Genomic DNA, 22,952 nt, shown 5'->3' with positions numbered 1-22,952 from the left:
AAAAAAAAAAAATAAGATGGTGAAAACGACAGAATGCATCACCTTGGTATTTACAGAAAAGAGAAGACTTGTGAAATCCAGACAATAGATATGATCAGGCACTTATCAGAAGAAATGGTATTGAAAGAACTCTAAAATCAAAAGGCACACAAGGCAGTAAAGTAATGAAATGAAATGAAATGAAATGAAATCTGTGAAAGCAACTTGTGTTTGTAAGGCAAACACCTTAACCATTAAGCCACTCACCTTGTGGAAACTCAATTCGCCAGTTCTGAGCTTGGAAAAATGTATGAACATAAAGTATTTTTGAGGGGGTTTCATAGGCTACAGGTCATTCATCCTTATGTACTATATAAACTGCCTCCAAGATTATACACAAAAGGTGCTCACTTTGAATGATCTGAGTCTCAATAAGATAAACTTGTGGTGAGACAAATAGTTCTCATGAGGCCAAACATGATTCACATTAGAATTCAAACTATGGGTGAGAGCAAGTGATAAAACAAACAAACAACTTTAATAAGTCATGACAAAAAGATAAAATGTCTGAATACCAGGTAAAGGTAGATGTGATTCTTGTTTACAAAGACAGGTAAATTTAAATCAGTCATAATAATCTCAGCAATTAAGAAACTCATGAAATCACTGTTGAAAGAAAAAAAAGTTTTAGAATATCTGAAATCTAGCAGGGAACACGACCCAAGTTTATGTGGATTTGTAACAGGAGAGCCATTTCAATCAGATCTAATAGAGTTATTACTTTACACATGGGAAGAGGGCATGTTATTTTTTTTTTACATTTCTCCTGTTATACTTTATAGATATTGTAGTATCCCAACCATTTTTAGCTTTCTGAGAGATTAGTTTTATAAGGAGACAAAACGTTTTATACATGTGAGTTTCTCTAATGAGTTACATCATTAGCTAATTATTAGAGTATATCAACTGTTATTATTAGTATAAGTAATCAATTAGTAGAAAAGAAGATTAAAAATAAGAAATGGGGTGTAAAATAACCTGAGTAATTCAAATATCCTTGTAACTCTTAGACATCAAAAGGATCTTTGGAATGAACATACCAACATACACATAGCTGTTAAAGACCTATCCAGTCTTTAAGTATCATTTCTTCTGCTTTATTTTTCAACTCATATGTCCTCTGACTAACACTTATTTATGTATTATGATTGAAGATGAGAAATACTTCTTTTCTCTAAAGCATTTTTTTTACTTTTAATTGCTGTCACAGTAGAAACAATTTGATATAAAATATATGAAACACAAAACTTTATATCCTCCTCATTTTTAACCAATCCTGAGATAAATGTTGAGGAGTAGGATTTGCTGTTAACCCTGCATCTAATATCTACAGCATATTCCAAAATGTGTAAAAAACATTGTTTCTCTATTATAAGACAGAGGAGGAAATCAGTTCTCATCTGCCAGAGTTCTTTGACTACATCATTAGAGTTTTTGATTAAAAGGGATCTATGGTTTGAAATTAAGCATTAAGAGGAAAAATGGCTCAAATCATTCAAAAACCAGAGCAGCATGGTGGGTAATTCAGTAAAATTCAGAAAAAAATAGAATCAAATGGAAAGAATAAAGTAGGGTCACCCCCTTTTACAAACGTCTTGGCAAATAAATTGGTTTCATCCTTAGTAAATATGCCATCAAGATATCCATTTGTCTCAGAGTCCTTTGTTTTGTGAACAACAATCTATAAGACAACTTATAACCATCAATGGATGAGTAACTGGTTGGTGACAAGCAGAATGAAATTTATATCATACTGCATAATTCATATGATTGTAAGTATAAGGCTTTTAACAGATGAGAACTTACAAACAAACAGCAAAGGTGAAAGCATAACAGATGTGCTTAGATTGCCTTAGACTTCAGCAAAGCACTTGATATGCCATCAAAAACCAGGTAATGATTACATTATGAAGGCTTGCAGTAAGTCCTAGAGTGGCAGTATATGCAAAACACTGACTAGACAAGAGAACAGAGAGTCATTGTAAATAAACTCCACCAAGATAACAGGCTGATGTAAACTGGGATGTTATAAGGGTCATTAAATGCAAAATATTACAAGGAAATGCTTGGTTCTACTGACAACAAAAAGATAACAGATTTTCTACACAATATATAGGAACGACGAGAAGAAATAACTCAAGATGAATGGTGTTAGTCTAAGTTGAATGTAAAAATACAAAGTAATGCAGTTAGAAAGCAAAACATTAGAAAAGAAGTACATTGCTGATGGGAAAGCAGTAGCAACAGCAAGTAAAGAAACAGGCCCATTGGTATTGTATCAAATAAGCTATATCACCATTAGAAAAAAAGTTATCTATTGCTTATTTGTTTGTTTGATCCAGTGTTAAGCAAATCTCATCAACTGATCCCCTTCCATTGAGCTGGTTCAAATCTTTTTCCCCAAGGTAGCTTGAACTTGGAGTAAGTTATATGGGTTAAAAAAATGCATGTAGTCAAATCCCTTATGTGTTGAGTTGGAAGGTTCAATCCTTACTACTTTTGGGAAAAAAAAATGGTAAAAAGAATAATAGGGCAGGTGTGAACAATTAGGATTCATTTAAAAGCAAGTAGAATTTCTGTATTGCAGCAGTATTATATGCACATAACTGATAAAATGATATCTTGGGAACAGCATACAGTGAGAGAGAACTTATTCTGCAGACAAAGACTACATAGATGTAAATCAGAGGCTTGGAACAAAAGTGGTGAACAGTTTTCATTAACAGCTATATAATAAGAGAACACAAGAGATGAATATGTACAACAGTCTTGAAAACGTCAACTAGTCAGAGAGTAATGCAGCAAGATTAACTACCACAAAGTTTATTGGTAGAGTCCAAGTGGCTGTTATCTTGCAAAAATTATGTTGAAGAATAAGAGAACAAACTTTAATGATAATATGGTGCATGAACTAGTGGGCATACAAAGAAGTATTATTTCACAGAAAGGATGGTAGACTGTTGATCAGTGTGGCAGAAGTCACAAAGCTTAAGAATACATGGGTTAGCATACTGCTATCCTTGAGATTTATGGATTTAAAGAGAGAGAGAGAGAGAGAGAAATAGGCCATTTCAGTGATGTGTAGGGATAAAACCTGACTATAGCCCAATGGACCCAGGTTCGATTAGTGGCTCAGGTGATTGATGGAAAGGTAGGGAGGAATGGGTGTCCCTGTCCCAGGTGGGAGGGTGTTCATCACTGACACTCCCTTAGGGGAGGGATGGTTCAAAGAGGGGAGTTGCCTTCAATCATAAAAACGATGTGAATGGGAGGTAGGGCAGGAAAGTAGGTAATACAAATAAAGACCCCCCCCCCAGGAAGGAAGGAAGCAGAGACAGCTGAGCACCCAGGATGCCCTTAGAATGTATGACTGGACCCAGCAATACCAGATTAAGTCTAGGTGAAGGAGACCCAAGTAAGTGAGTAAAGGAGAGAGAACAGAGTGGATATGTGGCACTGTGGTCTGGGCAAATAATATAAAGAATAATATAAAGTCCCAAGGGGGAACAAAAGCATTTAAAAATGTCTTATGAACAAAACTGGAAATAAGCAGACTATCTAGTTAAAGCAATCCTTACTTGCAATTAATACATATGTTTTTGATATGTTTTAGTATAAAAGCTGCAGATCTGTTCATGCTTTGCAAATGCAATAACATTTAATCTGTTTTGGGAAAAAGCAGTAAATATGTTCAACATCTGTTTTGTTAGCCCCCCATTTGCAGATAATCTGTGGACATTTCTTCAATACAGATGTGTAATTAACTAGCCACAAAAATCTCCATGTCTAAAACTGTTCTACTTACTCAACATCCCTTTTACGGATTGTTTTTCCAGTTGCCATAATCTCAGCCACTTTTGATACGATAGGGTCATAATTCATGCTTGCTACTGCAACAACTTCATCACCCCTTCAGTCAAAAAGAAAATGCAGAGTGTGAGAAAATAATTACCACATAAGTAATGCAGTCACAAGACTTCAGTTAGTCTTGATATTTTGACTCACAGAACAGCAGAGTAATCAGAACAGAGGAAAAAAATCAGACAAATTTGTTAGAAGTTTGCAGACTGTATTAGATTATTCAAAGAAAGAAAGAATCAAAACTTATTCCCACCACCATTACCATTTCATAATGTTTGTGCAGAACAATGATCATAGTTTATAGTTTAGCTGGTATTTCCTGATGCGTAAAGAAATAGATAAAACATATGTGCAGAGTGCATGCTGATACTTGTGTTTGCACATTGTTTCAAAAGCCAAAAGCATCATAGCTTCATGTAAATTAAACCCAAGAGCTCATTCCCATAGGAAGCTGTTTTGATTGCACTCTTGTAACTAAATAAGAAGCATAAACCACTGGTGTCAACACTAAGCAATATTAGTTTTGAAAGCCTATTTCCATTGTACATATTGGAAACATGGCTATCAAAGATAAGATATGCATGAGAAATCAACAGCAAAATAAGTGCTGTATGTGGCGTAAAAGATGCTTGGAGTAGTTTATAAGATAGAGTGGAATGGCAATAAATATAAGGGATATTGAGCTGTAAGACAAAATAATAGTTTGAAAAGTACAAGCTTTGCTTGCACTGCAATTTAACTTCCATTATTACTTTTAGTCTAATTTATCTGTGTCTGATCACCTTCTTTTCCAAATGGAGCTACAATATTCCTTATCACCTTTATTTAACAGTGTGGCTTCTAGGATCTGTCTTTTTCTTACTGTATTTTGGGATTTTGTTAGTGTCAATTTACATTTTGTCTTAATGACCTATTAATTAGGACCTTATCATTGTAGTCTACATCACTTACTTTAGAGTTAGTGCTAAGGTAGCTCTGAGGTTTTGACCCATCTTTTTAAATTTAACTATCTTGAAGACTAGGACTTTTAACACATGTACAGTTTCCTTCTTATGTTCAGTTTATTTAAAAAAACTCATACTGCTATATGATGGTTGGTACAAAGGTGGCTGCATATATCCATTTGTGATCCTTGTTCATTGTTTATGATAAAAATCTGATACAGTAGCTCTGTCATCAAATTTCAGTACCACTGATGGAGAATGCTTTCACATCTGTCATAAAAGGATGCCTGAGATGTACACCAGTAGGTATACTGAATTATTTGTACAAGTTAAGCTGGTTTCTGCAAAACCAGAGAAACCGTTGTTTATGCTTGCGATGTTCCCTCTCTGGGCCAGTAATCAAGAAACCTGAATCCTCACCACTGACACTGGAGAGGGACGTTCACTTGGAATACAAATGGATACACTCAGTATTTCCAGATGCAGAGCTCTCTGCATCAAGCACAATTTCCCTTAACAGCGCACAGGGAACACATTAAGCCCGAGGTCTGGGTTTTTCTATCTCTGCCTCTCCCCAGATCCCCAGTAAGGCTCCCCACTGCAACAGCTGTAGGGTTAGGTCCTCAGCTGAGGGTCCAAGCCAAGTCCTCCAGCACCCTCTCTGCGAAACCAGTGCTTCATGTCCCTGATCCAAGTAGCTGACACACATACTCTTTGAGATTTAATTTTCACACACACACACACACACCTGGGAAAGTGTGGTACAGACTACCCACTCTACCAACTTTGCCCAGACTGTAAGGTGGATTCACTGCCACCAGTCAGTTACTGTAAGGCTCTTAAAAGGATATCCAATTATACAGAGTGAAATTAATATTAACACATATTGTAATGTTGACCAAACAGACAGACTTTCAGGAGTGGCCACAGTTATCACCAAATAAATATATGCAAATACTCTCAAAGTTTAAATATTTTCTAGAAGGACTAGCCGGAAAAGTTTAAATATACTTAATAATAAATAATAAAAGAACATGAAAATACTAAATATCTATTTACAGTAAACACCAGAGTTTCATTCACAGGAAAAATTTAAAAAATAACACAGCTGGAAAAATTCACACAGTTACAGAAAAACAATACTTGACTATTCTCACTATATTTTTCTGCCTAATCTAAAGAGTTACTATTCCCCGGTTCACTTACTAGAGTAAGGCAAGATGAAGTAGGTGAGGGATCCTTCCATGTCAGGTTCCAAGAAACATACTGCCCAATCTGACTGACAGACTTCTCAATATAATATCTAAATATTATTTCTAGGATAGCTTACAGAATGGCATCACATATGGTCATCTCACTCTGTTTCCCACACTATCATCAACACTAGAAGCTGCCAGAATTTTAGCAGCTGTGTGTTACCATACATACAGATAGAGCTTTGCTCAGATCAGCTACAGCTCCTAGAAGTCATGAAACAGTTTCAAACCTCCACCTTTTCAGAGAAGCAACTAGTTCACCCCAATGACAATGCAGGAAGCTTCCTAGTATACATTTTTTGTCTCTGGCTGCATTCAAAACTGTGAGATACAATCTTTATGGCCTAATTTAATTTAAGCTATTTTCCAAAGTTAGCTTAGACTGAGCTTAACCTCTTCTCTTCCAGTATCCTCTGTTAAAACATATACATTTAAACAGTTACAACAATGCATGTACATTTCTTTTGTTTCCAGCAGGGCACACTGTTGATACATTTTTAACACAAGCAACTTTACCAATACATTTTCAACACAAGCATTTGTACAAATCAGTTTGATATTCAAATAACATAATTCTTTACTAATTTTCAGTAGATGTGCTGGTACATGTTACACATCCACTGAGCTACTCCTCCTAGCATAGCTGGCAGTACCTCCTATCATCACAATGCAATATAGGTGACTCATAAAATTGGGCTGCTGGGCAACAGTAGTCCCTCTGCCATTTTTTTCAAAGAATTTTTTTTTTTATTTTTTGCTCATATCTTGCTATAGTAAATATTCACAATACGTCTCACAGCATCTGTCAGTTTCTCAGACTAAATATTTGCACATGCATGATACTGTGACCACTGCTTAAAAAAATAAAAGAAAAAAAATAGGTTTGATGACTGCTGTGTTATTCTATCAATTAAAACAGCACAGCAAATACAACAGTTCTTCCACTGCCTTTCAAACTGTTGTGTTTGCTTCCCTTCCTACCACCATAGCTTTAGCAGTTACACTGTTGTTGTTATGGCTCCTGGTTCAGTTGTAAGGTGCAGAAAGTAAGGGAAAAAAAGAAGAGATTATTGGTTGGCTGGACTGCCATTAATACCCACCCCAGCTCCTCTTCTTACAATAATCATGCATTTAGTTATGAAGTTCATTTTATTCTACATAATTCTGTTTTGTGGAGTAATGCTTAGAGTACAGAATAACCAGATAGAAACTTTAGAAATTGCACTATTGTGATTTGGGTGCACATATTGCATTTCTGATACATATATAAAGTTATTAAAAAGCATTTAATTTTCATGAGGTCCACTTTTAAATGCCCTGCTTACTGTACACAGACAGGTTTGACAACCTGATTAATTTCTATAATGTGATGTCAGATGTCCTTCAGATGTCCTGGTGCAGTAACCAATCAGGTTGTCAGTTGTCTGTCATTCAACCAATTGCTCCTGATCCGGTCATTTTTTGGAGAGGTTCCTTACTCATGCTCCCCAAATAAAAGCTGGGTTGTCTCTATACCTCCTTCTTTATTCTTCATTTTCTTGGATTTTCTTGACTCCTGAGAGGTGTAGGAGCAGCTCAGTCATGATTTGTTAGGTAGGAAATGTTTCTTTGGACCTGGAGTGCTGCACTGGAACATCAGTGAGGAAGTGTGTGTCCTGTCCCATTTTGTTGCCTTTCAGTTTCTCCTTTCAGTACTGTAAATCTCTAAATGCTCATGAACTTGAAATATTGTCTTTCCTACAACTCAAAAATGTTCAATCAAGCATATTTCAATGTTCTACTTAGTAAAGCAGGAACTTGTTGGGAATTAGGGACTTATTTTGATATGATTTCAATAATGTAGCCATTGGGTACATAACTCAACCTCTTACCTCAACAATACTCAGGGAAAATTGTGGACAAACATTGAAAATCAGGGTCTCTTTTTATACAGGTACAGAGATAATTTTAATTAATGTGCTTTTACCCAAGAAGTCAGTAATGTAATGTGTATCATTGCTCATTTTACAAATTATATATTTTAGGAGATAAACAAAATACTGTGAGGTTAAAGTCCTTTCCCCAACACTGAAACATCTTTACTGTCCTTGCTTATTTTGATATTTGATTGAACAGCATTTAGTTAGGACAGAATGACAAGAGTCCAGGTCTGTGTGTGTGTGTGTGTGTGTTTGTGGTGTTGTGTTGCAATTTTTTTATTTTTATTTTATTTTTTTTCAGAGACATCAGAAGTATACATAAAATTGGTTTCCTTTTTGCATTCAGTTGATGTATGAAAGCAAACAGCATTTAAATGATCACTTTTGAATCTTTATTAATAATGTTTTATGGAAGATACCATATATCAAAGTGTAACAAGGACAATGAATTTATGTGTCCTTCACAGTGAAAGGTAGTGTAACCTCTCATAAGGTGCACACTCCAACAGGACAATGTGTATGTGTGTTTCTGTCTGTCTGTTTTGTAACCATAGATTTGCTTGTGTGAACTATCTTCAGGGAACTGACATACAGGTTCAGCCTCTTTTATGCAGTTATTAATTCCATGGTTTCAAAAGGCTTTTCATTGTGATACTGTGATATTATCCTTTGTTTCCAGGTAGGGGCTATTTGACCACTGCTCAAATGGTTTGGTAAAATGAACGTCCATGATGTTTACTATGTTCTCATTATATAAGAAGTAAAAATCTTATATATTTCACATCAGTTGTAACATTTTATGGGTAGAATGCCATGTTTTCAACTGGATAAAGCCTTGCAGTCATACTTAGAAGAGTGTTGATCTGGAAGCTGTGAGGAGAGAACTGCAGTCTTCTGGATCTGTTGTAGTTGAATACCTTGTTACTATTACCCTGCCTTAGCAGTTATTTAAAGAAATAAAAGAATAGTGATATAACATTTAAAAGTCAGGCCACAGTGGCTTTACTTTTCATATCCTCTGGAATTATAGATAAACTCACTAAACTAGGTATAAATCCCTGTGTCATAAGATGGGTTGCCAACTGGCTCACTGGCAGAACCCACACTGTGAAAGTAGCAGACTCCAAATCCAACTTCAGACCAGTGACAAGTGGAGTACCACAGGGTTCAGTCCTGGGTCCTCTCCTGTTTGGTATCTACTTCTCTGAAGTACAGGCTGACACAGAAGGTCTTTGGCTAACAAAGTTCGCAGATGACTGCAAACTAGGAGCCATGATCGAACCTCCTAATGATGTGGACATCCTACAAAAGGGCCTCACTGGGACAGATGCCTGGTGTCAAAGCCATGGCCTCAAGCTCAATGCCAAAAAGTGCATCGTCATCCCCTTTGAAAAAATTCTGTACCCATGAACTACAACATAGGCAGTAGTATACTTAACACTGAAAGTGGGACACAGGTGGACAGTAGTCTCTCCTTTAATAATCACATCGCCACAGTAGTCAGGAAATCCTTCTACATGGCACACCTCATCACAAAAGGTTTCTCATCCAGAAAAAAAGAGGTCATTGTTCCCCTCTACTCAACACTCATTAGACCCATTATAGAGTACAACGCCCCTTTTGGTATGTACCTCACAAGACATCTACAACAACTGGCAAGGCTGCAGAAATACCTCACAAAGAGGAGGATTACCAGCCTCAAACAGATGGCCTACGCAGATCATCTCAAAAAACTCCAGCTTTACTCCGTCACATATCGCCTACTCAGAGGTGATCTCTGCCTAAAATACAAAGCTATGTCAAACCCAGAGCTGTCGGACATGCTCCACTTAAAGAAATCCCAATCCCTCCAAGCTACACGCTCTAGGGACCTAAACCTTGAAACCACAATAAACAGAACATCCTGGAGGAATAGATTCCTGTCCCAGAGACTTCCCATACTCTGGAATAAACTACCTATCTATATCAAACAAAGCTCCTCATTAGCACTCTTCAAGAAAAATATTGATGATTGGATGGGAAATAGGAAATTCACCCCAGGGATCACCTCTGTGGCTCTGCTCGACAGTGGCACAGAAAATAATTTTCTTGGGTGGCAAAAGCCAGGGTACCTTTTTGGCTGGGCTTGTATAGGCCCCAGGGCCGATAGCCTAGTACCTACCTATGAACCTATCTACTGCCACAGTCTGGCATCTTGCATAAAACTCATGTTTCTTTCTTGGTGTTGTGTTGAACTCGAGATGGGTGTACAATTCAAAAATTATGTATTTTCAGTGTGTGTGTATCTCTCTCTCTCTCTCTCTCTCTATATATATATATATATATATATATATATATATATATATATATATATATATATATATATATGGGTCTACCTGAGTTCATTAAAGTGCCAGATCATCCAATCTCACTTCGTCTACACACTGGAACTATGAAGATTTTCCTATGAACTGGTTCATAGGTGTTTACTAGGCTAATGACCACAAGGGCCTTTTTATGCCTAGCCATGCATACTAAATCTCTGACAAGTTCTGTTACCTTGATAAGTGTAAGCATGGGCCTGGAAGATGAACCATTTACAGGTTACCTGTGCCCATTAGAGACATAGGTGCTAAGCCAGGGATGAATTTCCGATTTCCCATCCAATTGTCCAAGTTGCACTTGAATTGGGTTATGGAGGAACTCTGCTTCACATGGATGGGGAGCCTGTTCCATAGACAAGGTGGTCTCTGGGATAAATACCTATCTTTCCAGCAGGTCCTATTTATATCACAGGCAAGGTTTAAGCCTTTAGAATGGGTAATTCTGGTGCTGCTTTTTTTGTGGATATGCAGGAGGTCCATCAGAGTGGGGTCTGACAATGCCCTATATGCCAGGTATAGATCTCCCTCAAAATCTTGTAGGAGACAGAATACAGGGATAGGGCCTTGAGGTGGTCTGCATAGGATATACTACATACGCCCTGTATTTTCTTAGTGAGGAACCTCTGTGGACATTCCAATTGTTGGATATGCCTGGTTAGGTACATACCAAAGTGGGCATTGTACTCATTGATAGGTCTGATGAATGCTGAATACAGTTGAACAATGACTTCCTTGGACTTAGATGCCATACCTTTGTTTATAAGTTGCGCAAAATAGAATTATTTCCTCACCACTTTAGACACGTGATGATCAAAGGCTAGATTACTATCTACGTGTGTCCCTACGTCCATGACTACTGGGTCAACTCTAAGGGGTGTGTTGTCAATATGATAGTTACCAGGGATGGATGACTTCCCAAAGGATACTTTTATGCATTTCTTGGCATTTAGTTTTAGTCTGTGGCTCTGACATCAGTTATCTGTCTGTGCCAGCCCCTCCTAGAGATCATTTGCGTCAGTGTGAGATTCAATGACAGCTCCTAATTTGCAATCATCTGCAAATTAAGTCAGCCAGAGACCACTGACATTGGCCTTGACTTCTGAGAAGTAAATGCCAAAAGGAGCGGTCCAAGGACTAATCCCTGAGGGACACCACTTGTGACTGGCCTCTTTGTAGAGGTGGACTCCCCAATTCTAACTTCCTGGGTCTTGTCTGTGAACCAGTTGTCTATCCACTGAGTGACATACGGATTTGTACCTAACCTCTTGAGTTTGTCAACAATGCCTGAGTGGGGTATTGTGTCAAATGCCTTGACCAGGTCAAGGTAGGCAGTGTGAACAATTTTGCCCTCATCCGTTGCTTTGGTGACCTTCTTGAAAAACTCCACCAAGATGAGTAGGCATGATCTGCCCTTGATGAAACCAAACTGGGTTGTGTCCAGTATCTAAAGGTTTACTATATCTCTATTGATATGTCAATAGAGCTATGTCAAGTAGAGTTCCTCACTAGCACTCTTCAAGAAAAACTTTGATTAGTGAATGGGTAATAGGAAATTCAACCAGGGAATCACTTCTGTGGCTCTGCTCAACAGGGGACAGGTAAATAACATCCTTGGGTGGCGAAAGCCAGGAAACCTTGTTGGCTAGGCTTACATAGACCTTTGGGCCAATAGCCTAGTACCTACCTATGAACCTGTGAACCTATTGATCATTGCCATGATAATTCTTTCCATAGATTTACATAAAAGACTGTAGTTTCTAGGGTCTGTAGATGGCCTACCTTTGTGCAGGGGGATGACTGTTGCCTTTCTCCATTGATGAGGCATGAAGCCTGTTTAGAGGCTACAGTTAAACTAATTCCAGCGGCCCTGATAGGTCATGTTTCATGCGATTTAGAAGGCATTCTGGGATATTGTCTGGGCCAATGGTAGTGTTCTTGGTCTTAGAGAGAGCATTAAGCACCTGTTCCCTAGTGATAGTAGGGGGAGTTATATTTGATAATGTTTCCTGAGGGGAAGAGAGGAGTAAAGTTTGAGCTGAATTTATCAGTCAGGAGGTTTGATATATCTTCTGGCTCAGTATAGGTGGCTCTATTTACAATGAGCTCTACATACAATTGTGTATTGCCTTTGTGGTTACGAATGTAGCTAATGAATGGTCTATGGTTGTCCTTGGCCTGGAAGGCCACACTTAGCTCAAATTTGGCTTTTGTAGACTTTATTTTGTTTAGATTGATTTGATGAGAGTGTTTTTATCCTTCTGGGTGCTGCACCTCCTAAGTTTTGCCATGATTTTCTTCCTCCTGTTATATAGCCGATTGATTTTGAGATTCCACCAGGGTGGCTTGTTTTGTGAGTTACTTCTGTACTTCCTCTAGGTGGGTACAGCTGCCTCTATGCAGCTATTAACATGCTTGTACAAGGTTTCTGTGAACAGTTCTGCATAGGCAGAATTGTTCTCAGGGTTTATGGGGGCTTGAAATGTTGCTATGTTCTCACTTAATAGCAAGAGGTTAGCCTTAGAATAGTTCTTCAATATTCCAGGTTTAGCTGGAGGTCCAGGTTTTATTTTTAGTTTAAAGGAGACCATTTTGTGGTCTAAACTAACCAGTGAAAGCATTACAGTAGAAGGTGTGCAGTAGTCCCTTATATTAGTGAGGACCAGATCCAATATGCTTGTGCCCCTGGTTAGTGTATTAAGTATCTGGTCAGGGAGTTTGTGTTTACATAATCTAGGAATCTCTGTGCATGTACATTTGGTGTCGTATAATATTCCCAGTTAATAGTGGGATAATTAAAGTCACCCATGAATATGGTATTGGGTTGGATGGTTAGTGTTTCTAATACGTTTAAATATGTGGTATGGGTTTCCTGGGTCATAGAGGGGGACCTACTGCTTGTAAGGAAGTGTTATTGGATTTTGCCTATGGTGATTTAAACATGGAGCAGCACAAGTGCATTGTCCTGTTTGACCAGCCTTGAAGTATATTTATTTTTGATGGAAAGAGAGACACTTTCACCTTTAGTCCCTGCCTGTGAAGTAGTGGACCTAAATGTTTGGAAGACATTATAACCTTATACTGTTGCTGTGCTCTCCACTGCTTTAAACCATGTCTCAGTGACTCCACAGACATCAGCATTCTCTAGGGTAACGAGATCTTCTAGGGAGTGGAGTTTTTTGTTTATACTCCTAGCATTGATCAGTAATACCTTTAGATTATCTTGGTTTTAATTTGCTATGTCAGAAGTACTTTCAGTTTTGTATTGCCTAAAAAAAGGCACTATGGGGGAAGACAATGTTTTAGCTAATATTCGAAAGCCTAGAGGGGAGCAGTGCAGACCATCCCTGGAAAAGCAGCATAGTCTGTTGACCATCTACTTCCATGCTGACAAATATTGCACCCCCTTAGAATGACACCAGACACTAAGCCAATTAAAGTCAATCATCTTTTGTTCGTACTGTGGCATCATCCTTGCAAAAGGTAAAATGCTACTCAATGCTAGGCTCATACCAGCCTGAGGCACATATTCCAAGAGCTTCATGATGTCTCTCTTCATACACTCCAGGGAGGTACATTTCTGGTCATTTACTTCCACATGGACTATGACTGAGGCATATGTGTAATTGTTGTCCAATGACCTGAGTGCATGTGTAATTTTGCAGATCCTAGCCCTTGATAAGCAACTGACTGTAACTTTCTCCTTACTCAGCCTGGTGAGAGGGACATCCATGTGTCTCCTGATGGAGTCTTCAATGACAGGTTGGTTGTGCAAGATGTTGAATTTTGCTCTTTTCCTAATTGTAGTGCGATCTCAGAGTTGGTATATTTTGTTAGGAGGGTGTGAGGGGCATAGCTCCCACCTGGGAAGGTTAGAGATGGTGTGGTTTAGGTTTTTTTATTTTTTGGTTAAGTAGTTAGTTACCATGAGAAATTCTTTGTAGTTCCAGTGGTTCAATGAAGTACGAATTTGATATTCAATATATGTATTTATGGTTTACATTCCTTTTGTTGAACATTTCTTTTATCAAATGGAATGAAAACTAGCATGTGTGATTGAAAATCATCTTATCGTACTTGCTGGCTTTTATAACTGTGCGAGATTGTGCTGCAGTGCAGATGAGGGAATTTTCTCTTTCCACACTGTAGTGCAATCTTGGAGTTGATATATATAACTATCAAAGAGTGTGGGGAGCTCATTCCCCACAACAGGGATGCAGGGGAGCAAGAACCCTTGCAAAAAATGTGTTTACCTCCCTGATGATTATGTCTAAATAATTTATAAAGGAGGCTCAGGAGAAAACTAGGAAAAAACTGTACTATCTATAGGAGTTAGGTAGAAGGAAACCGTGATCTAGAGTAAGGGCACCAATGGAAACAGGAACCAGTCTAGAAAGAATTTTAATTTAGCTAAATGGGCATTAAATCCATCCAGGAAATGGCATATCAATCAACTTTGCTTCAGTGGTCTGAAAGGTGCTGAGGAAATAGTGAGAAAGTGACTGAGCGTGTACCTGAGAAAAATGAGCTACAATGCACCAGCATGAGGTCATGACCCAAAGACTCTGCCAGTCAAACACGATCCAGTTCTAGAACTAACACTGGAGCTGTACTGGAGAATTCCAACTGATGCCCATATCTTGATTTCAACAAGATATCTTATTTGTCATGATGCAGAATGTAAAAGTGCAGGGATGGGTAAAAAATAATTAGATGCAAAAAAAGGGCTCAGACAAAGGATAGTTCAGTGATGGACACCTGCTTATCTGAGGATGCACAAGTGACCAGTGGTATACTAGGAGAATCAGCGCTAGACCCAGTACTTTGTAAATGTGTTTTTTCTTAAGTATGACAAAGGATGTCATAAATAGGATCAGCCCCATGTAGACACTGCCAAAACAGGTGAGGCGGTTAGGAAAAGAGTTGTGTGTTAGCCTGCAAGGAATCAAGAAATAATGGCAGCTAAGGTTTAAAACAAAAGAATGCCAAGTTCACCGTTTGGATACAATATAGTGGAGTAACCTCTTGATGTACTTGACCAGAAACAGTGCTTAGGGCAGTGAAAGTCATGTCACTCAATCAGCAGATGCAACGTGAGAAGATAATACAGCCTGTAGAGTTCTGGGACACACTCTCAAAGTGAGCTCTTAAGACAGTGGCCTTTGTTGGAGACCTGTGCAACTTCTGGACGCTATGTATGGATAACAAAATGGCATTATTAGGGAATATTAGGTGAAAAGGAATGAGGTTGATAAAAAAGAGAATAAATTGAGAATCTTAATCTGTATTCATTGTAGCACATGAGGGAATGAGATCATATAATTATCCACACAAGACTAAAAAAATTGTAGGTGATTGGAAAAGGCCTCAGTATCGCAGTCAGGAATGAGGATGGAACCATTTGTAAACAGATGGAAGTAGATTCAGTCTTGACCCAAGAAGTATTTCTGCATGGAACGGATGGTAGATGAATATTATCTGTCAACATGGGTGGTGGACAGAAGGACATTAGATGCTGTTAAGATGGCATGGGAAACCTGGAGAGGACAAGAGTGGATAAAGGCAGAAATAACTAATAAATATTTGCTGTGCACACTGCACAGATGAAGTAGTTGAATTGCCTCTTCTACTAGTTTTAATGCAATTTGATTATTTATTGACATTTGATTACTGGGAAAGTCTGACTGGGTACAGCCCATTTTCAGCAGAAGTCCAGGGAGAAAAGCTCCAAAATATTACAAAACGTTTGAAGACAATATTTTTACAGTCTTTAAAAACAATAGAAAAATCAAATATAGTTTAAATAATTATACCAAATTAGACATAATATAAAAATACATATAAGTTATGTGATAACTGTGTAATAGTTTAAAGAGAAATTAAAGGTAAGTTGGTATAATGCAAACAGGAATTGCAATACAAAGTGAGAGAAAATTAAGATTACGATATATCTAGATCAGTGGCAACTTGTGATATTGGACTGCAGACCCCCAGCTGTGAACCACAAATGGTACAATCCTACAAATCCTATAGAATGTGAATCCGGACTGCTGCCTTATCAGTCCAGATTCAGGAAGATGGCAGCAGACTGCTGATTCCACAGACTGGAAGGGGATCGGACTGCAGAGTCAGCAGTCTTGGAATGTTCACAGGAAGGAACAAAGAGTCAGGAAACCAGAAGTGTGCATTCCGGCGCGAACGCAGACTCAAAAAGCTGTGGAGTTTACTACAGGTATAGTGGCTCCTTTTCCATTCTTACAAAGCAGAGTCTTTCTTTTTTATTTATTTTTCTTTCTTGTGTTTTATTAAGCTCATTTACAAAGGGGAAACAAAGGAAACATTCAAGTTAGAGAAGAGGGAAAGGAGATATCCATAGCTGATAGATATGTATTTTTATGTAACAATAAAACATTTGAAACAGTGATGTTACATTGGAAATAACCTTATGGAGGGAGTGAATCTGGATACATCTAGAAGCCATCAGTTGCTGATACTTTTTCTTAATGACGAGAAGATGAAATCATACGGGACCAAGTGATAAAAAAGGTTCCTGATTATTAAGCTAGGAAGCCATTTGCTGATTGAGACTTTGGTAACTATTGAAATATAAAAAAATCTCTCAATGGTAAAGCCAGTGTTTGTCAAGTAAGAGATGGAAATCCTTATTTTTTGAATGCAGTTGTTTCCTTACTAACTGCTTTCTTAAAAATGAATAAGAAAAAGGAAATTGCTAAAAAAGCATGAATAGTAATGATGCCATTTTTGTTTACTCCAATCTTTCTTACAGAAAAAATAAAAAGCCAGCTGGAGAAAGACTTTTCTTACAAGACCAGCTGGTGTGTTTGTGTGTGTGTGTGCGTGCATGTTCATGTTTATGTACACATAAATACGATGCTCATGGGTTGCAAGTGAATTTTAGTTTCAGTCACTTTCTGTGAGTAATATACATTTTTTTCTAGTAATTTTGGTCATACTGAGATGTTAGTTTTTTTGTTGGGTGTGAAGAAGAGTTTTGTAACTTTTGGTTATTAGTTCTTTCCTTATTAGTTTTTATTTCATGATTTTTTTTTCTGTAATGTTAATTTCTCTCTTGTTTTTAAGTTAAATGTTATGTTCATGTAAGGAATATTTAAAATGATTTAAAATCATGTAAATAAGCTCATGTACAGATGGTTTTACTCTTCAATTATAAATGTACATCATGTGTAGCTTAAATGTGGAGCTTTTTTCCCAAGGTCTCTGCTTAAAATGGGTTTTGTCCAGTCGGACTTTTCCCAGTCAACAAAAACAAACAGTATGTAAATAAACTGCAATCTACTGCAAGAAAATAGTTTACACTTAAAAATACTTAATTAAATAAGATTTAGATAGCTTTCCAGTTTGTATTATGTAATTAAAGCAAATTATATTGTCATCCAGAAACAGATGTTCTCATTGTAAGGAGGTTTAGCCAAGCCTTTTTGTAATATAAAATTTTCATTGTAAGGGGTTTAACAAAGCTTGTCTGTAATAACCAGTATCTAGGTCTGGTGGAGAAAATCCTTCTGTTTTGATTATGGAGTTTAAAAAAGTGACTCAATAAGTCTGTAGTTACAATTCTTAACTACAGATTTTAAGTTCCGAACAGCAGTTGGAGTAGAGGGAAATATTATTTCAAAAGAAATTCTATACAGCTTACTGGATGTTAGAGGTAGGAGAGATTGAGTCTATGGATTCTGCTAGTTTTCTTTGTTTCCACATTGCTGTACAAATTAAGCTTATCCAGTAGAAATGTACTTCTGGCTAATCTTACAATCACTACAGATGTGGATAAGGAAAGAGTAGACCATTTTCTTTCAGTTGTTAGTTACTTTTGATCAGATAAATGCAGTAATGCATGTTGTACTCTTTTACATGACATAGTATGTGATATGCGTAATATCATAAGTAGAATCCTAATTAGAACTAATTGTAACCTATTTTTAATTAGATCTTTAAATTGTTGTGGTAGATTGTGAGGGCCTGTTGATAGGGCATGGATGTAGTTAGAATCCTGAATTCTTTTTTTTTTTCTTTTGTTACTTAAATGGAAAACACTATTGGGTGTGTGCATAGAAGGAAAGCACTGAAAGCTTATCTGTGTTCATTTATCAAGGTTAATGTTATACTTAAGCCTAATTAAATTACTGAAAAAATAGAAGATTTTAGTCCTTCTTGACATGGCCAGAAAGACTAGACTAGTAAATCCTTCATAAAGACAATGAAAACATATTTGCATCTGCTGAAGTAATACCTTAAATTGCACATTGCATAAGAGTTTATTATGGTGGGTCTAAGTATATACCAAAGAACAGGGGGGATAAGGGACCTTCCTACCTGGTTCTGCCCTTAGTGGTTGCTGGTGATATAGTGTAGTTATCAGTGTCATCTGGGCAACACTGCTTACTTTTCTGACCCCAGCTTTGTGTAATTTACTACCTTCCTGGCTTTGAACTTGTGAAAGTAATTCTTGTTTAGTAGACCCAAAAATACATCCTGTTTGTAAGAGTTGATTCACATATTAGGCACAATTTTTAAGTTCTGAATTATTTTAATTGTTTTACTTCACAGGCATTTCATTATGTTAGTGTTCTCTCATTACTAGACACTCACAGTTGTTCTATAATTTTTATTATTAAATGTTAATGTTTTATTGTTGATGATGGTATTAATACAAGTTGCTCAGATTCAGACACCTAAATAATCATTAAATCTTTGCTCATAGTATGTTAGCTTTCTTTTTATTAAAATAAAAATATTGCATTTTCTTATTTATTTTATTTATGTTATTGACTAGGCTGACCAGCTTGATTAAGGTCCATTTGTAGTGAAGACTACAAGAAAATTCTGGCTAAGTGACTTGCTCAGAGTCGAGCAGTATGCAAATAGAGATCAGAGTCGAGCAGTATGCAAATAGAGAGTAACAGAATCAAAATCAGGACTTGTTTGTTAGCGACTCATAACCTTAATCCTTTACAGTAAACTGCCAGTCTTGTATCTCTTTTTGGTGATGTAACATGATTTCTATACATGTCACCCAATAACTGTCACCCAATTACTTTTCCTCAAGTAACGGGTGTGCTCAAAAGGAAGAAGCTGTGGATTTTATCGTTACTGCAGGTAAGGTGTGTGTGTGTGTGTGTGTGTGTGTGTGCCCATGTGTGCTCATGCATGAATAGCAGGAAAAAAAACTACTGACACTCTCCAAGCACTACTATCATTTAAACAAACATTTTTTTCTAAAATGTTGAACTAAAATATTGCAGTGATCTGTAAAGAATCCAAATAAGCAATCACAAATGTGGCTGAAGGATCAACAAGTGGCAGTCAATTTCACATTGTTTTCTACACAAGATGCGTGGAATCATTTAATAAAGAAAGTCGACATGAATTGTTCATGAATCCAGTCTCTGAGAATAGGACACAGCTGCAGCTGTCTGCCTAGCCTATTGAGAGTAAACGATGAATGCATTTTAAAAGTATAAAAGTCTGTCAGGGTGATTCACTGTGACACAGCAAGCTTCTTTCCCTAGAGATCCTCTTGCTACTACATCACAGCATGTAGCCTGTATTCTTTGACTGCCCTAGTCAGAGACTTTGACTTTACCTTTTTTCCTGATAGTTTTAATATTTCATGGGTAGTTATTTTTGATGATCATTGTCTTTCACATTTGAAGACATGTATCTGCCGGTGCTAGTATTTAACCCTTTAAGATACAAGGCTGGACATAAATGTAATCATATCAATATGCTTTTATTGTTCTACACCGAGATAAAAAAGCAATAAATATGAATTAATATTTTATCCAGTTTGTGTAACTGTTTATCCTCAGCCCAGTAAGTCTTTTTTTAATCCATTATATGCCTTCATATTTCAACTTCAGTCTAGTTAATTAGTTCAATAAGTCATACATTCAAGATGAACTTGTGAGATATATCCTGCCATATCATGTTATCCTGCTAAAGGAATCAAACGAGTATTAGGAATAGTTCCATAATAATTAGACTTTACAATTTTTAGTTACTGACATGCTCAGATATAAAGTAAGTGTCAGTATATGTTGAACTAACCAGTGTATCTAACAGCTGCTGCATGCAATATTTTCATAGCAGTGATCCATGAAGAGCAGAAGTACATGGATGGTATTGAAATGCATATGACAGTATTTGCAATAAAGGACAGGATTACAGTATTTTCAGAAGCTCATTACATTTGTTGGAGACTTGCAGTCATCTTTGCAGGCAAAACCCATAAACTAAACAGAATGCCAATCTATCATGTGTGGTCCATAACCTGTGCAGTAATCCTTTAAGCAATTTATCTTGAGCTTGTTTCTTGTTTTCTGTTCATTTTTTACTTTGATCATGTTTTCCCCATGAAACAAGTAGATAGTTGTTGTCAGGCAGCAGGTCCTTTTTGGATAAAAAACATTTTTGCAAGTTGGGGGTATCATAGAGAGTGCTACTTTCAGCATGCTACTTGGTACTTTTATAAAGCTAAATATAAATTAGAATTAGAACTGCAGTGCAAGGAGAAATGGTTTGAGTTGAGTGCTGCTTGTTTTTTTTTATACTTGATTTTGACTGGTATTCAAGTAATATATTTAAAACGTAATTTATTTGTTCATGCTCACAACCTTTTTGTTTCTATCCAGATATTAAGTAAGCTGTCATGTAGCAAATGCATTGAAAACATTTTTTTTCTTCTACACTTTATTTTGTTTTGATTGGACTCTGGTAATGATGGTTTGGCACCCAGGGCAGCATATTTAATTAAAGTTCCAGCTGTTGTGGTTTTGATCATAGCTCTGCCCCTTTCTGGTTGGCCACACCCCTTCCCATTGGCCCCACCCATTCAGCTGTTTCCTGCAGCCCCCTCTTTGATTTGAAGTCATCAGCCACCACTGATTTAGATAGAAAGGCAGGGGAAGAAATTGATAGAAATAAGGCAGTGAGTGAAGAAGGGAGAGTAAGGTATGAGAGCAGGTGTTTGTCCATATTTAGGGATATATTTTCTCCTGGTGCTAGGTAAGAACAGAGCCAGTGTTTGTTTATTTATTTATTGACATTTGGTGACCAGGAAAATATGACTGGGTCAGAGGCCCATTTTCAGTGGAGGCCCAAGTAGAAAAGCTCCAGAAATTAACAAATACAGCAAAACACAAGCCTCTTAGCTTCCCTTAAGGACTCCTCTCAAACCTCTTGTAAGAACAAATCCAAAAACAAATGAAACAGAGTCCAAACTGGCCATAATCTTTTATTATAAAATGTAAGAGCTTTCAGGTTAAAAAACCCTTCATCAGACAATCTTCATATAACCATGACAGTCTTTAAATATTAAAACATTTCTAAAAGCAACCAATTACTTTCTATACTTGACCCGCCTTTTCTTTAAGGCTGCTTTTAAAGGTACAGAACTATTTATCCCAGGTGGGTTGTCAGCAGCCAACTGTATGAGCCATCTTAACTCTGCATACTCTGTATCACTGACAATGCCCCCCCCCCCTTGTTTTCATCTGTGCAACATGCAGAACCATAAAAACAAAAGTATGATCTGGAAAGCTAGAAACATGCAGGTACAATGCATTATGTTTATCCTTCTGTCTAGTAGATGACAAATGGTGCAATATTCTTGTTTTTAACTTACAATTAGTTTTTCCAACATAAAAACTCGGACATGACTTACGGCATGCCAAGTAAACCACATTCTCTGTATGGCAATCTACATAAAACTCAAATGTGCATTTTTTGTTTTTAACAGGATGTATAAAATAATATAACCATTCACATTTGAACATGCTTTGCAATGCCTACAGGGATATGTATGGGATATGTGATATTATTAAGCAAAACTGGAAGATACTAAGAAGTGACAATCACTGGAAGGATATTTTAGATGAGAAACCTAGATTTACCTTCAAGCGAAATAGTAATATAAAAGACATGTTATGCAAAGAACCTGGTTTGAAAAATAATAAGAAAGCTAATAGTGTTTCCTCTGCACACATAAGAACAGGGACTTTTCTCTGTAGGCATTGCAAAGCATGTTCAAATGAGAAAAGATATGCTGAGAGATGTGAAGAGTCATGGTAGGATGAAAGATGACTAACTAGTAGAAGAAGAATAAAGGATAAGCTGAGTAGCAGCATAAGTAAAGTGATCTATATGTTATGTGGGGAAGTAAGGGAGCAAGAAGGGTAAAAGGACACTTAGTGGTGGTGTCGTATGAAAGCTGATGGAGGGTAGGTATCAGGGAAACATTTTCTAAGAAGGAAGAGAATAAGGTTGTCCTAGTGTCTTCTCTGGAATGTAAGGAATAGGGTGATTTAAAAGGTTAGAGTTTGCGAATGTATATAAAATAGGAAGAAGTGATGGTTTATTTGGGAAAAGTAGAAGATACAATGTAGAATAGGTGCTATTAGGAGGGATGGAACTATGAATATATATATATATATATATATATATATATCTATATATATATATATAGAGAGAGAGAGAGAGAGAGCAAAGCAATACGAGAGGGAGAAAGGTAGTTGGGAATGGTACTAAAAGATT

The 22,952-nt window shown here is 37.0% G+C and overlaps 1 protein-coding gene across 3 annotated transcripts in view; it reads right to left on the bottom strand.

Annotated features, from left to right (window-relative positions):
- Positions 1 to 22,952, bottom strand: part of AIFM3 (apoptosis inducing factor mitochondria associated 3) — a 667,943-nt gene that overhangs the window by 46,481 nt on the left and 598,510 nt on the right. For all 3 annotated transcript variants that reach the window (XM_044068314.1, XM_044068316.1, XM_044068315.1), the window contains one exon: positions 3,845 to 3,949. In XM_044068314.1, coding sequence (XP_043924249.1) covers positions 3,845 to 3,949 — 105 coding nt within the window. The remainder of the gene's footprint in view (positions 1 to 3,844; positions 3,950 to 22,952) is intronic.

Source organism: Protopterus annectens, chromosome 4.part0, assembly GCF_019279795.1.
Source record: "Protopterus annectens isolate FY-2018-M chromosome 4.part0, PAN1.0, whole genome shotgun sequence".
NCBI classification, from domain to species: Eukaryota; Metazoa; Chordata; order Ceratodontiformes; family Protopteridae; genus Protopterus; species Protopterus annectens.
Note: the sequence above shows the minus strand (reverse complement) of the source record. Positions and strands in the feature narration are given on the sequence as shown.